The 13681-nt window shown below is 45.3% G+C and overlaps 1 protein-coding gene and 1 long non-coding RNA gene across 6 annotated transcripts in view; both read right to left on the bottom strand.

The window, feature by feature from the left end:
• Window positions 1-13681, bottom strand: part of LOC125721414 (NACHT, LRR and PYD domains-containing protein 12-like) — a 269652-nt gene that overhangs the window by 229605 nt on the left and 26366 nt on the right. For 3 of the 4 annotated variants that reach the window (XM_048997298.1, XM_048997299.1, XM_048997301.1), the window contains one exon: window positions 8916-9089. In XM_048997298.1, coding sequence (XP_048853255.1) covers window positions 8916-9089 — 174 coding nt within the window. Of the gene's footprint in view, window positions 1-5772; window positions 7125-8754; window positions 8802-8915; window positions 9090-13681 lie in introns of those variants that run through there. The other variant, XM_048997302.1, reaches the window with a different exon arrangement.
• On the bottom strand, window positions 11451-11984 carry LOC125721447 (uncharacterized). 2 transcript variants are annotated; one of them, XR_007385746.1, is made up of 2 exons: window positions 11730-11984; window positions 11451-11667 (listed from the first exon to the last, which is right to left on the bottom strand). It is a non-coding gene; the product is annotated as an uncharacterized LOC125721447 (long non-coding RNA). The 2 variants fall into 2 exon arrangements; XR_007385747.1 differs by having other exon boundaries at window positions 11451-11482.

Raw genomic sequence — 13681 nt, 5'->3', positions numbered from 1 at the left:
CTGAGGCTGTGCACACGAGCTCATCAGAGCCCTGAACAGGAACCTCAGGAATACCCGCATTAACCAGTGCAGCATTTCCATGATCGGGAGGCGGCGGCTCTGAGGCTGTGCACACGAGCTCATCAGAGTCCTCAGGGTTATGAAGGTCATCCTCTGTGCTCTTATTGGCTGAACGTTGAGCGGTTGCTTCCAGCAATTGATCGACGTGTCGACGCCAGATAACACTTTCCCCAACTCTCACAGTGTATGTTAGAGGGCCTGTCTTGGACAGTATTTCACCATGCTGCCATTTCTGCTTAGACTGACGGTAGTCTCTTGCCAGAACTTGTTGTCCAATCACAAAGTTTTTAACATGACCAGTCTTTGCTTTGATGGATTGTTTTTGCATGACATCTCTACGCAGGTCAGGCTTTAGCAAATCAAGATGTGACCTCAGTCTTCTTCCCATGAACAAAACAGCAGGAGCTTGACCTGTGGTAGTATGGTCAGCATTTCTGTATGCAAGTAAGAAATTTACCATCTTCTCTTGTAGTGACACTTGAGCATTTGACATTGTTTTCATTGACTGTTTAAATGACTGAACAAATCGTTCAGCTAGCCCGTTCATGGCGGGGTGGTAAGGTACTGCTGTGGTGTGTTTGATGCCATTTCTCTGGAGGAAGGACTGAAATTCCTCGGATGTGAATTGACTGCCGTTGTCACTGACAAGTCGTTCAGGCAATCCTGTTCTTGCAAACAGTGTGCGGAGTAGTTCCACTGTTTTTGTGCTTGTGGCATTTCTCAATATGAAGACCTCTGGCCACTTTGAATATGCATCAATCACCACAAGAAACATACGATCTAGGAAAGGCCCAGCGTAGTCCACGTGGATCCTTTGCCAAGGGGCAGTTGGCCACTCCCAGCTGTGGACAGGGGCGGATGGAGGCTGTTTTTGCGTCTGCTGACATTCAGGACATAATTTGGCCATTTCCTCTATCTGTTGATCAATGCATGGCCACCATATATAGCTTCTTGCAAGACTTTTCATTTTTACCACACCCAGGTGTCCATCATGAAGTGCTCCCAGGACTCGGGATCGCAGCTTGGGTGGCACAACAACTCTTGTACCCTTTTTACTTGCACCCATGACACACGGATAACTGCTCGCGTCGACTGAAGTATTCAGGCAAGGCCACTGTGTTTTTGGCAGGCCACCCCTTCACAGTTAACTCAAAGACCTTTGCCATAGTTGGATCTCTGGATGTTTCCTGTTTGACCTGTGCGCTTGTGATAGGTAGGTTCTCCAGAAGGGTTGCATGGAACATCTCAGCTGGGTCTGCAGTGGCATTGACTTCAGGTTCACATGGTAAACGAGAGATTCCTTCAGCATTACCATGCCGTGTTGTGCCTTTGTACTCAATCACGTATCTGTGCCCTCCTAAAAACAATGCCCATCTTTGCAAACGTGCTGTAGTCATAGCCGGAATAGATTTCCTAGGGTTAAAAATGGCCACTAGGGGTTGGTGATCTGTAATTAATGTGAAACATTTGCCATATAGGTATTGGTTGAATTTCTTGACACCCCAAACAAGGCTAAGCCCTTCTCTGTCAATTTGTGCATAGTTCTTTTCAGCAGCACATAAAGATCTGGATGCAAAGGCAATAGGGCGTTCAGAGCCGTCCGGCATTTTGTGTGAAAGGACAGCACCTGTGCCATATGGCGAGGCATCACAAGCCAAGCGAAGAGGTAAATCTGGGTTACAGTGAGTCAAGACTTTTTCGGATGGGATAAGTTCTTTCGCAGTCTGGAATGCCAGGTCACAACTCTTTGTCCATTTCCAAGTCACTTTTGCTTGTAGGAGGCTGTTCAATGGATGAAGCACAGTTGCAAAATTTGGCAGGAATTTGTGATAGTAATTGACCAGTCCCAAAAATGAGCGAAGCTGGGAAACATTGGTGGGCTTTGGAGCCTTCAGGACGGCATCAAATTTGTCTCGTGATTTGTGGAGACCCTCTCTGTCTATTCTGTGCCCACAGTACTCAATGGAGTCTTTAAAGAACTCACATTTGTCCTTATTGGCTCTAAGTCCACACTCAGCTAGCCTCATTAGGACAGCCTCTAGATTAGCCAAGTGGGAGCTGTCGTCATGACCTGTCACAATAATGTCATCTAAGTAGCACTTGATCGATAGCACGCTGCCACACCGCAGGCGCGGATGCAGTACCAAACACTAGCCGATTGTACCGAAAGAGGCCTTTGTGGGTATTAATTGTTAGGTACTTTTTTGATTCAGCATCCATTTCCATTTGTAAATATGCTTGAGCCAAATCAATCTTTGAAAAATGTTGCCCTTCAGCTAATGAAGCAAAAATGTCTTCTATACGTGGTAACGGGTATTGATCTGCATGGAGAACTGGGTTGATTGTTACCTTAAAGTCGCCGCATAGCCTTATCGCGCCATTTTTCTTCACAACTGGTACGATTGGTGTTGCCCAGTCTGACCATTCAACTTTGGACAAAATTCCCTGGTCCTCTAGTCACTTTAGTTCTGTCTCTACTCTTGGACGCAACGCATAGGGGACAGGACGAGCTTTCAAAAACTTGGCTGAGGCACGCTCATCCACTGTGAGGTGTGCTTTCATGTGTTTTAAAGTTCCTATGCCCTCCTGGAAGACTGATGCTGTCCGTTGAAGTAAAATTTTCAGCTCTTCCTGTGTGGCTTTACGGCTTTCATTCTCAATGGGCTGCATTACCTTAATAGACTGCCAATTGAGCTTAATCATCTGCAGCCAGTCGCGTCCAAATAATGGTACACTTCCGCATTGCAGCACATACAAATCCAAAGTTTTCATTTTGTCTTCATATTTCACTTTGACTTCAATTTTTCCCACCGGTGCCACCTTTTCTCCTGTATATGTTTTCAGTAACAGTGGTGTACGTTTCAATTTAATATTTGCAAACTTCTCTTTGTAATCTTTCAGCGATATAAGAGAAAGTGCTGATCCAGTGTCTAGTTCTATTTTTACTTTCTTTCCTTCAATCTCTGGGGTCACCCATATCATCCTCTTATCACTGCCTGACACTGAATGGAGTGCTATATGCCTCAACCCTGTGTCAGTATCATCTGAGGTTGAACCACTTGTATCGGTGTCATTCATTTCATTCACCCTTTTATCTCTTTTTTGGAATCTTTGTTTTTCCTCATTTTGCTTCATTTTACACATTCTCTGTATGTGGCCCTTTTTATTACAGTGTTTACAGTTCTTATCACGAAACCAGCAGTCTGCTTGGTCATGAGAACTTTTCCCACATCGGAAGCATACAGCTGCCTTGACTGGCTTGGTTGAGAATTTGTTAACATTATGAGTCTCACTTGTCATTTTCTTTTGTAACTGTGATGCATCCCTTGAGGCAGTTTCCATTGCCACTGCAATTTCTAATGCTTTGGCTAATGTCAAGTCTTTTTTGGTTAGGAGTCGTCTTTGTATGCTTTCGTTATGCATACCGCACACAAGCCTGTCTGAGTGCGTCAGACAAGCCCGCGCCAAACTGACAATGTTCTGCGAGCTTCCTGAGCTCTGCCATGTAGTTGGGAATTGATTCGTTCTTTTGCTGATTTCGGTTATGAAACCTGAATCTCTCTGCAATAACAAGTGGCCTCGGATTAAAGTGCTCCTGCAACAGTTTGGTTATATCTTTGAACGATTTCTGAGCAGGTTTTTGCGGCGCGGTTAAACTCCTCAGTAAGTTGTATGTCTTTGCGCCCATAACACTCAGGTAGACTGCCACTTTTCTCTCATTTTCAATGTTGTTAGCTAAGCAATATTGTTCCAGTCTTTCGATATACGTGTCGCGGGGGTATGTGTGCCTGGGCACCTGCCCGTTCTGTCTGACGGGGGCATAACCAGACCTTTTACAGTGGGGTTGGGGGGGGGGGAAAGGGTGCCTGGGCACCTGCCCGTTCTGTCTGACGGGGGGCATGACCAGATCTTTTACAGTGGGGTGGGGGTGGAAAGGCTGCCTGGGCACCAGCCAATTCTGTCCTACGGGGGAGTAAGCAGACCTATTACAGTGAGGTGGGGGTGACAAGGGTGCCTGGGCACATGCCTTTTTTGTCTGACGGGGGCATAACCAGACCTTTTACAGTGTGGTGGGGGGGGGGGGTAAGGGATCCTGGGCACCTGCCCGTTGTCTGACGGGGGCATAACCAGACCTTTCACAGTGGGGTGGGGGTGGCAAGGCTGCCTGGGCACATGCCTTTTCTGTCTGACGGGGGCATAACCAGACCTTTTACAGTGTGTTGGGGAGGCAAGGGTGCCTGGGCACCTGCCCATTCTGTCTGACGGGGGCATAACCAGACCTTTTACAGTGGGGTGGGGGTGGCAAGGCTGCCTGGGCACATGCCTTTTCTGTCTGACGGGGGCATAACCAGACCTTTTACAGTGGGGTGGGGGTGGCAAGGATGTCTGGGCACCTGCCCCTTCTGTCCGACGGAGGAGCACCCAGAACTTTTACAGTGTGGTGGGGGGGTTGTCAGGCTGCCTGGGCACCTGCCCCTTCTGTCCTACGGGGGAGAACCAGACCTTGTTCAGTGGGGAGGGGGTGGCAAGGTTGCCTGGGAAACTGCCCGTCTTGTCTGACGGGGCTTTAACCAGACCTTTTACAGTGGGGTGGGGGTGACAAGCGTGCCTCGGCACGTGTCCATTCTGTCTGATAGGGGCATAACCAGTTATTTTACAGTGGGGTTGGGGGGGGTTAGGGTGTCTGGGCACCTGCCCGTTCTGTCTGATGGGGGCATAACCAGATCTTTTACAGTAGGGTGGGGGCGGCAAGGCTGCCTGGGCACCTGCCTCTTCTGTCTGACGGGGGCACAACCAGTCCTTTTACAATGGGGTGGGGGTGGCAAGGGTGCCTGGGCATATGACTTTTCTGTCTGACGGGGGCATAACCAGACCTTTTAGAGTGGGGTGGGGCTGGCAAGGGTCTCTGGGCACCTGCCCCTTCTATCCTACGGGGGAGTAGCCAGATCTTTTACAGTGGGGGGGGGGGGGGGGTAAGGGTGCCTGGGCACCTGCCCGTTCTGTCTGACGGGGGCATCACCAGACCTTTTACAGTGGGTTGGGGGTGGCAAGGGTGTCTGGGCACCTCCCCATTCTGTCCGACGGGGGAACTACCAGACCTATTTCAGTGAGGTGGGGGGGGAAGGTAAGGGACCCTGGACACCTGCCCATCGTGTCTGAGGGGGGCATAACCAGACCTTTTAGAGTGGGGTGGGGCTGGCAAGGGTCTCTGGGCACCTGCCCCTTCTATCCTACGGGGGAGTAGCCAGATCTTTTACAGTGGGGGGGGGGGGGGGGGGGGTAAGGGTGCCTGGGCACCTGCCCGTTCTGTCTGACGGGGGCATAAGCAGACCTTTTATAGTGGGGTGGGGGTGGCAAGGCTGCCTGGGCACCCGCCTGTTCTGTCCAACGGGGGAGCAACCAGACCTATTACTGGGGGGTGGGGGTGGCAAGGGTGCTAATTTTTTAACAAATCAAATTTCTTTATTTATTTAAATATATTAATAATAATTTTATTTACTTTAATCTACTGAACCAGGACATAATTATATTTTCCAGTTTTTTTCAGTCTGTTATGTCTCTAGTTAAATGATTATTATACACATTGCTTCATTGTCATTATGTCAGTTATGTTCAGCTGCAGTAATACAGTGAATTTAACTTAATCCAGCAGACTGTGGTTTCATTATGTTACTCAGTTATGCTTTGGGTGACGCTGAAGCAGGACATTAATAGGACAGAACAGAAAGCCTTTATTGTCATTGTACAGGGAGGAAATACAGTAAATGGACATAAATATATAATATATAAAATGTACATATACAGGAGAAGGGGATAGCCCCCCCCAATCAGGATTACATTTAATTACATTTTAGTCAGAGAGAAAACGTATAAAAAACAATATTCTTCATGTTTATTCAGCTCACTGAACACAGGCATTTATTTTCTGTCAAACATACAGTCCTGTGCAAAAGTCTTAGGCAGTCCAAAGAAATGTTTAAAGCTGTTTATCTGGGTAGCAAATGTACTTTGGCTTAGAACAAAAAACACAATTTAACATTAGAACGTCTGCAAATTAAAAGTAACACAATAAAAACTAGTAATAATTTCTTCTGTTTCCTAAAAAGTTACTGATATCTAGTTGGATGGCTAGATGAACACCGCTTCAGTTCCCAAACTTCTCCTCAGGGGCACCTCAGCCGTTCCATGATTTTGTCAAATTTCACCAACAGCTCAATTAAATAATTAAATATATTGGTTTAAAAAGTCAGTGAGAGATTGACTAGCTGTATGAGGTGTGTTAGTGGCCAAGTCAAAAAATGCATGGCTGCACTGGACGGTCGCTGTAAATACTGGGATGATTTTAGCAGAGGTTCTGAAATGGCGAAGCTGACACACTTTGACAGGCATCATATCATAGTTTTACACCAACAGGAGGATAATCTAAACATCATTTTCTTTGCCTGCCTGAGACTTTTGCACAGTTCTGTACATTTCAGAGTAAAAAGGATAATAAAGGTTAAAAAGCAGAGATTTTACCTTTTTGCCAGGAGAACCAGCAACACATCACAGTGACACTGAGGAGTTTCTATTAACTCGAAACCCTGGATAGAGGGACTCAGTGAATGAGGAGGTGAATCTGTGCAGGAGGGTCAGTCCATCAGAGGAGACTCTGTAGAAGTACAGAGCACCAGCCCCCCAGTCCAGATACACTCCTACTCTGCGGGAGCCTGAGGGCCGTATGGGTATGAGAGTCTGTTTATCATTGTGCCAGACAGAGTATCTAACAGTATTACAGTACAGACTCCATGACTTGTCATTGTCTCCAAGCCCACAGTCACTCCCTCCTTTCCTCCTGATCCCTTTATAAGTGACTCCTATCCAGGCTGCATCTCCATCCCACTCAGCCTCCCAGTAACAGCGACCAGTCAGACTCTCTCTGCACAGAACTTGGGGGCAGATGTCAAATCTCTCTGGATGATCAGGATATGGCTGCTCTGCCCCCCCTGTCACCTTCCTGTTCCCCCCTGACAGAGACAGGAGTCTGTTTGCTGTGTTGGGGTCCAGCGTCAGCTGGCAGGAGTCTGTAGGCAGGAGGAAGAATTATTAATCCCATCAGGCAGCCTGTACTTTATGTTTCTGTACGATATAAAAACAGCACAGCTTCCCCTAACGAAGCGGGAACTGAAGTTTATGAAACATAAAGTGGGCGCGCGACGGCGGTGGGAAGAGCCGCCAAAATGGGGCGCGAGCTAAACTAGCAGCTTAATTAATTTAATTAAAAAATGACAAAGCAGCGACATTCATCAGACATATTCATCACAAGCATATTTACCACAAAACGGCACCAGAGATCAATACTAAAGTCAGTGTCTCTCCTTCAAACCGCTAATTCTGGCGCATGCGGCTCGAAAATGGCCATCAATAACAGAATATTTAAGTAATATTATTATACGTTTAAAGTGATATTTAATAAACATTTGGACCTGGATTCTGATATAAACGATTATTCCGGCACAGATCGTGCATCATAAGAAACAGGAAGGTTTTCATTAATTCAGAAAAATATTGCTCTGAAAAACGGGATTATTATCTCATTAATTCGGAAAAACAGAATTAATTTCCCCCAGATGAATGCAATACGCTTCCATAGAGAACCGCTTACCGCGCGCGTGACTGTAGATGCTGCGCCGTAACCGCGCGGCGTGAGCCCCGCATCTCGCGCACGCACGCGGCCGCTCTAATCTGTTAACATGGGCGCCGAAATGAAATTTGATATTTTCCGCCGCACATCCAGTGTGTCCCGGGCGCTAATTTCTTTTAGCACCGTGGATCAGCAGAACTTTTTAATATCCATGAGTGAAGCCCTACACGATTGGCTGGCTGATTAATATTTATGAGAGGGGCACTACCTCATTGGCCAGTTAACATCGACTTGTGCTGCCTGTTTCTTCTACCTAAAGCAGGGGTGTCCAAATCCAGTCCTGGGGGGCCGGTGCCCTGTGTAGCAAAGTGCTTTCCCTGTTCCACCATAAATAATTCAGCTCAAGAGCTGTGTGGTTATTAGCACAAGGAGATGAATCAGGTGTGTTAAATGAGGGGAAACCCAAAAATGTGCAGGACTCTGGCCCTCCAGGACTGGATTTGGGCTCCCCTGGTTTAAGGGATTCAGTGACCAATCAGTAATATTCTCTCATGAATATTAAGGATGTTCCAGAACCACCCTGTAAAAATGCAAATTCACATTTTGCACTTGAGGAGAGAGTCCGGTCTCACTGCCTACAGGTGCCTCCTTAGGACAATACTAACGAATCTCACACAGAAAACACATACACTCACGGCATCCGCAAAAAGAACAAATGCAAAGGATTCTTTTTTTGTGAAATTAAAGATGTATAACTAATTCATAATATATTTAACCATCCTACACTCCCACACAAACACAAAGATAATACAAGCAGCTATAAAGCATTTGTAAAAAATATTTTTAAAAACAATTAAATGAATTGATAGTGTCTTTGGTGATGATTTTGATATTTTGTTTCTCGTTTGGATGTTTGTCTAAAATGACATGAAACTCACCTAAACACAAACATGGAAATCCATCTACACACAGTGCAAAAAGCCACACTCATCACAACAACTGTGTGAATACAACCATAACATACAGTAGTATTCATGGTATTATTAATAAAAACATGCAAAGACACTTACATTTCTGTAAGCCTGGTCTGGTCCTGCACTCTCCACCGTAATCCACACTACAGGAGAAGCAGAATGATATAGTACTGCTGTATCCATTTATTTATTGGTGCCTCTTCTTCACATACATGCATAAGTATCTGTAGCGTGTCAGACAAACACTCTGTACTCACTGCAGCTTCTCCAGTTTACAGCTGGGATCCTCCAGTACAGCAGAGAGCAGCTTCACTCCTGAGTCTCCTGGGTGATTGTAGCTCAGGTCCAGCTCTCTCAGGTGTGAGGGGTTTGATCTCAGAGCTGAAGCCAGGGAAGAACAGCCTTCTTCTGTGACTCTACAGCCTGACAGTCTGCAGAAACATGGAAAAAAAATCCACAATAAATAAGATCACCTGACCATTACAAGCATTACTTTTAAGCAAAAGTGATTCCTCTAATAAATATTTCAATAATCACACAAAATTAACATCTTTTGAACATTTTATAAGAACCTATACTTCTCAGAACCAGATCCAGTTGATATAGAATCATTTAAAAATAATCTAGACTTACCCATATTAACCAATGAAACAGCAGATGCCCTTGATGCCAGAGGTGGAGATTTCAGGTCCAGAGAGTACAAATCCAGACCAAGATTTTGTTTCAACCAACCAGATGAATATAAAGAGTCACAATCACAGAGACTCAACTGGTTTGTTGAAACAAAATCTTGGTCTGGATTTGTACTCCCTGGACCTGAATTCTCCACCTCTGCTTGATGCACCATCAGAAGAACTCCATAAGGTCCTCAACCAAATGCCTAACAACCAATCGCCAGACCGGATGGTTACCCTGCAGAAATCTATAGGCCATTACAGTGTTATTGAAACCTGATAAAGACCAAACACAGCCCTCCAGTTACCGGCCATTACAGTGTTATTGAGACCTGATAAAGACCCAACACAACCCTCCTGTTACCCGCCACTCTCATTAATGAATAACTTGAAAATCATTACAAAAGCTCTCGCCACTCAGTTACAGACAGTCATTCCTACTATAATCCATCCTGATCAGACAGATTTCATCAAGACCAGACATGCCTCGGACAACATCCATAGATTATTTAATTTAGTCTAGACTGCTCAGCATACCCATACTAAAACCATGATTACATCATTAGATGCAGAAACGGCATCTGACAGTCAGGTGGACATTCCTCTTTAATACATTGCATAGATTTGGCTTCGGAGAATCGTTCACCCACTGGCTTAAAATACTGTACACCTCACCCAAAGCTACAGTGTCACAGATGGGATGACATCACCTGCATTCACACTCCGACGGGGAAGACGGCCTGCATGCCCACTCTCTCCTTCACTGTTTGCCATCTTCATAGAAACAATTGTGGCAGCAATACGACAGAACAGTGAAATAAATGGAATTCATACTAATAACAACACAAAATTAATCTCTATGCAGATGATATCTTGCTGTTTTTATGAAACCCTCAAAATATGAAATTTTAATTTTATTAATACCTTTTCAAATCTATCAAACTACACAATAAACTGGAAAAAAACCCATAATATTCTCACTGTCTGAAGATGCCTGGGATTCAGCCGATCAGGATGGTCCATTTCACACTGGAAATATCCGGTACTTGGGTATCTACATCTCCCACAGGCTGTCTGACTTGGTTACTCTCAACTACACCCCTTTACTCAAAACAATAGATGAGTCTCCCACTTCAATCAATAAAAATAAAATTACTCATCCAGAATAAATTCAGAAAAATTCTTTCAAACTCATTAATGTCACATTTTTGCTGGAAAAACAAAAACTCAAAATCAAACATTCCACATTACAGAAAAGTAAATCTCAAGTTGGATTACAAGCTCATTTTTCTTAATTATTACTTAGCAAATCAACTGCAAGACTTAACTAAATGGTCACACTACAGCAGTAACAGCAGCTCATGGTTACAGCAGGAGCAGCTGTACTGTAAAAATCTCAGACATGCAGACTTACTCAAAATTTCATTAAAGAAACAAAACTGCTTTAACAACACAGTGCTGCCATTTCCACAACACTGACAGCACAGAGGAAAGCCATTAAAATCACTAACTGTACTCTCAGAGCCTGTAAATACACGCCAATCTGGAATGATCTGGACTTCCTACTTCACAATATCACTATTCACTATCACTCACGGGGACAGAAAGGGATTACACATCTCCACCTCCTTTTCAGTAACAGTCATTTCATGACATTCGAAGACTTAATCCATAAATACGAGTTGAGAATAAGCAATTTTTCTAATATTTACTAACTGAATCCAGCATCAAAACCAAAATGAACCACAGACATAATACACTGAATCCTCCTCAGATGAGACAACATTCTGCAACTTAAAAATAAAAAGAAACCTCTAGAATATATAATCCTCCATCTGCGACAGACACATTGATATTTGTACCAAAAATTAATTGGAATAAGGACCTTATCTTTTCCCCCAGCTCTGATTTCTGGATGGACGTCTGCAACAACATATTCACAGTGACAAATACTGGCCTTCAGTTCAGTACAAAGTAATTCACATAAAACATGTGACTCAATATCAAAAGTAGTCAGTACTGATACCTGCTCACAGTGTACAAGGGGTGTCACAGATAATTATCTGCATACTCTGTGGGCCTGTATACCTGCTCACAGTGTACAATGGGTGTCACAGGTAATTATCTGCATGCTCTGTTGGCCTGTATACCTGCTCACAGTGCACCATGGGTGTCACAGATAATTATCTGCATGCTCTGTGGCCTGTATACCTGCTCACAGTGCACCTTGGGTGTCACAGATAATTATCTGCATGCTCTGTGGGCCTGTATACCTGCTCACAGTGCACCTTGGGTGTCACAGATAATTATCTGCATGCTCTGTGGGCCTGTATACCTGCTCACAGTGCACCTTGGGTGTCACAGATAATTATCTGCATGCTCTGTTGGCCTGTATACCTGCTCACAGTGTACAATGGGTGTCACAGGTAATTATCTGCATGCTCTGTTGGCCTGTATACCTGCTCACAGTGCACCATGGGTGTCACAGATAATTATCTGCATGCTCTGTTGGCCTGTATACCTGCTCACAGTGCACCTTGGGTGTCACAGATAATTATCTGCATGCTCTGTTGGCCTGTATACCTGCTCACAGTGCACCATGGGTGTCACAGATAATTATCTGCATGCTCTGTGGGCCTGTATACCTGCTCACAGTGTACAATGGGTGTCACAGATAATTATCTGCAGGCTCTGTTGGCCTGTATACCTGCTCACAGTGCACCATGGGTGTCACAGGTAATGTCACTGACACAATCATGCCGATGAGTGATGCAGAGTCGTCTGAGGGCCCGAAGACCACGGGCATCCAATACAGGTCTTCGGCCTTTGAACATTTGTAATATTATCTATGTTCTGTTGTGAATAAAATATAGGCTCATGTGACTTGAAAGTGTTTTATTTGTTATTTCATTCAAATATAAAGTACTTTTCTAGAATTCTGGTTGTTTGTATGTTTGCTGGGGGGGCGGCATGGTGGTGCAGTGGTTAGCACTGTTGCCTCACACCTCTGGGACCCGGGTTCAAATCTCCACCTGGGTCACAAGTGTGTGGAGTTTGCATGTTCTCCTCCATGTCGTCGTGGGGGTTTCCTCCGGGTACTCCGGTTTTCCCCCACAGTCCAAAAACATGCTGAGGCTAATTGGAGTTACTAAATTGCCCGTAAGCGTGCATGTGTGAGTGACTGGTGTGTGAGTGTGCCCTGCGATGGGCTGGCCCCCCATCCTGGGTTGTTCCCTGCCTCGTGCCCATTGCTTCTGGGATAGGCTCCGGACCCCCCGCGACCCAGTAGGATAAGCGGTTTGGAAAATGGATGGATGGATGTATGTTTGCTGGGGGCGGCATGGTGGTGCAGTGGTTAGGACTATTGCCTAACACCTCTGGGACCCGGGTTCAAGTCTCCACCTGGGTCACATGTGTGTGGAGTTTGCATGTTCTCCCCATGTTGTCGTGGGGTTTCCTCCGGGTACTCCGGTTTCCCCCACAGTCCAAAAACATGCTGAGGCTAATTGGAGTTGCTAAATTGCCCAACTGGTATGTGAATGTGCCCTGCGATGGGCTGGCCCCCCTCCTGGGTTGTTCCCTACCTTTTGCCTATTGCTTCCGGGATAGGACCCCCTGCGACCCAGTAGGATAAGCGGTTTGGAAAATGGATGGATGGATGTATGTTTGCAGCAAACTATTTTGTGAATAAAAGCTACCTCAACGCCCACCGCCCCCTTACTTTTTTGCAGTTATTTTTATTAATTATTATTATTACTGTTTAATTCATGTATTGTATGTTTCAATCATTACAGATATGTATGAAAGTGTGTCTGTGTATGTATGGACATTCATATCTATGTATTAATATACACTGCTCAAAAAAATTGAAGGAACACTTTTTAAACTTCTGGGATATTGATCAGGTCAGTTAAGTAGCGGAGGGGGTTGTTAATCAGTTTCAGCCGCTTTAGTGTTAATGAAATTATCAACAGGTGAACTAGAGGGGCAACAATGAGACGACCCCCAAACCAGGAATGGTTTAACAGGTGGGGGCCACTGGCATTTTTCCCTCCTCATCTTTTCTGACCGTTTTTTCACTAGTTTTGCATTTAGCGACGGTCAGTGTCACTACTGGTAGCATGAGGCGATACCTGGACCCTACAGAGGTTGCACAGGTAGTCCAACTCCTCCAGGATGGCGCATCAATACGTGCCATTGCCAGAAGGTTTGCTGTGTCTCCCAGCACAATCTCAAGGGCATGGAGGAGATTCCAGGAGACAGGCAGCTATTCAAGGAGAGCTGAACAGGGCCATAGAAGGTCCTTAACCCATCAGCAGGACCGGTATCTGCTCCTTTGTGCAAGGAGG

Source organism: Brienomyrus brachyistius, unplaced genomic scaffold, assembly GCF_023856365.1.
Source record: "Brienomyrus brachyistius isolate T26 unplaced genomic scaffold, BBRACH_0.4 scaffold33, whole genome shotgun sequence".
Classification (NCBI taxonomy): Eukaryota; Metazoa; Chordata; class Actinopteri; order Osteoglossiformes; family Mormyridae; genus Brienomyrus; species Brienomyrus brachyistius.
The sequence above is the reverse complement of the archived record's forward strand: the minus strand, read 5'-3'. Positions and strand labels throughout refer to the sequence as shown.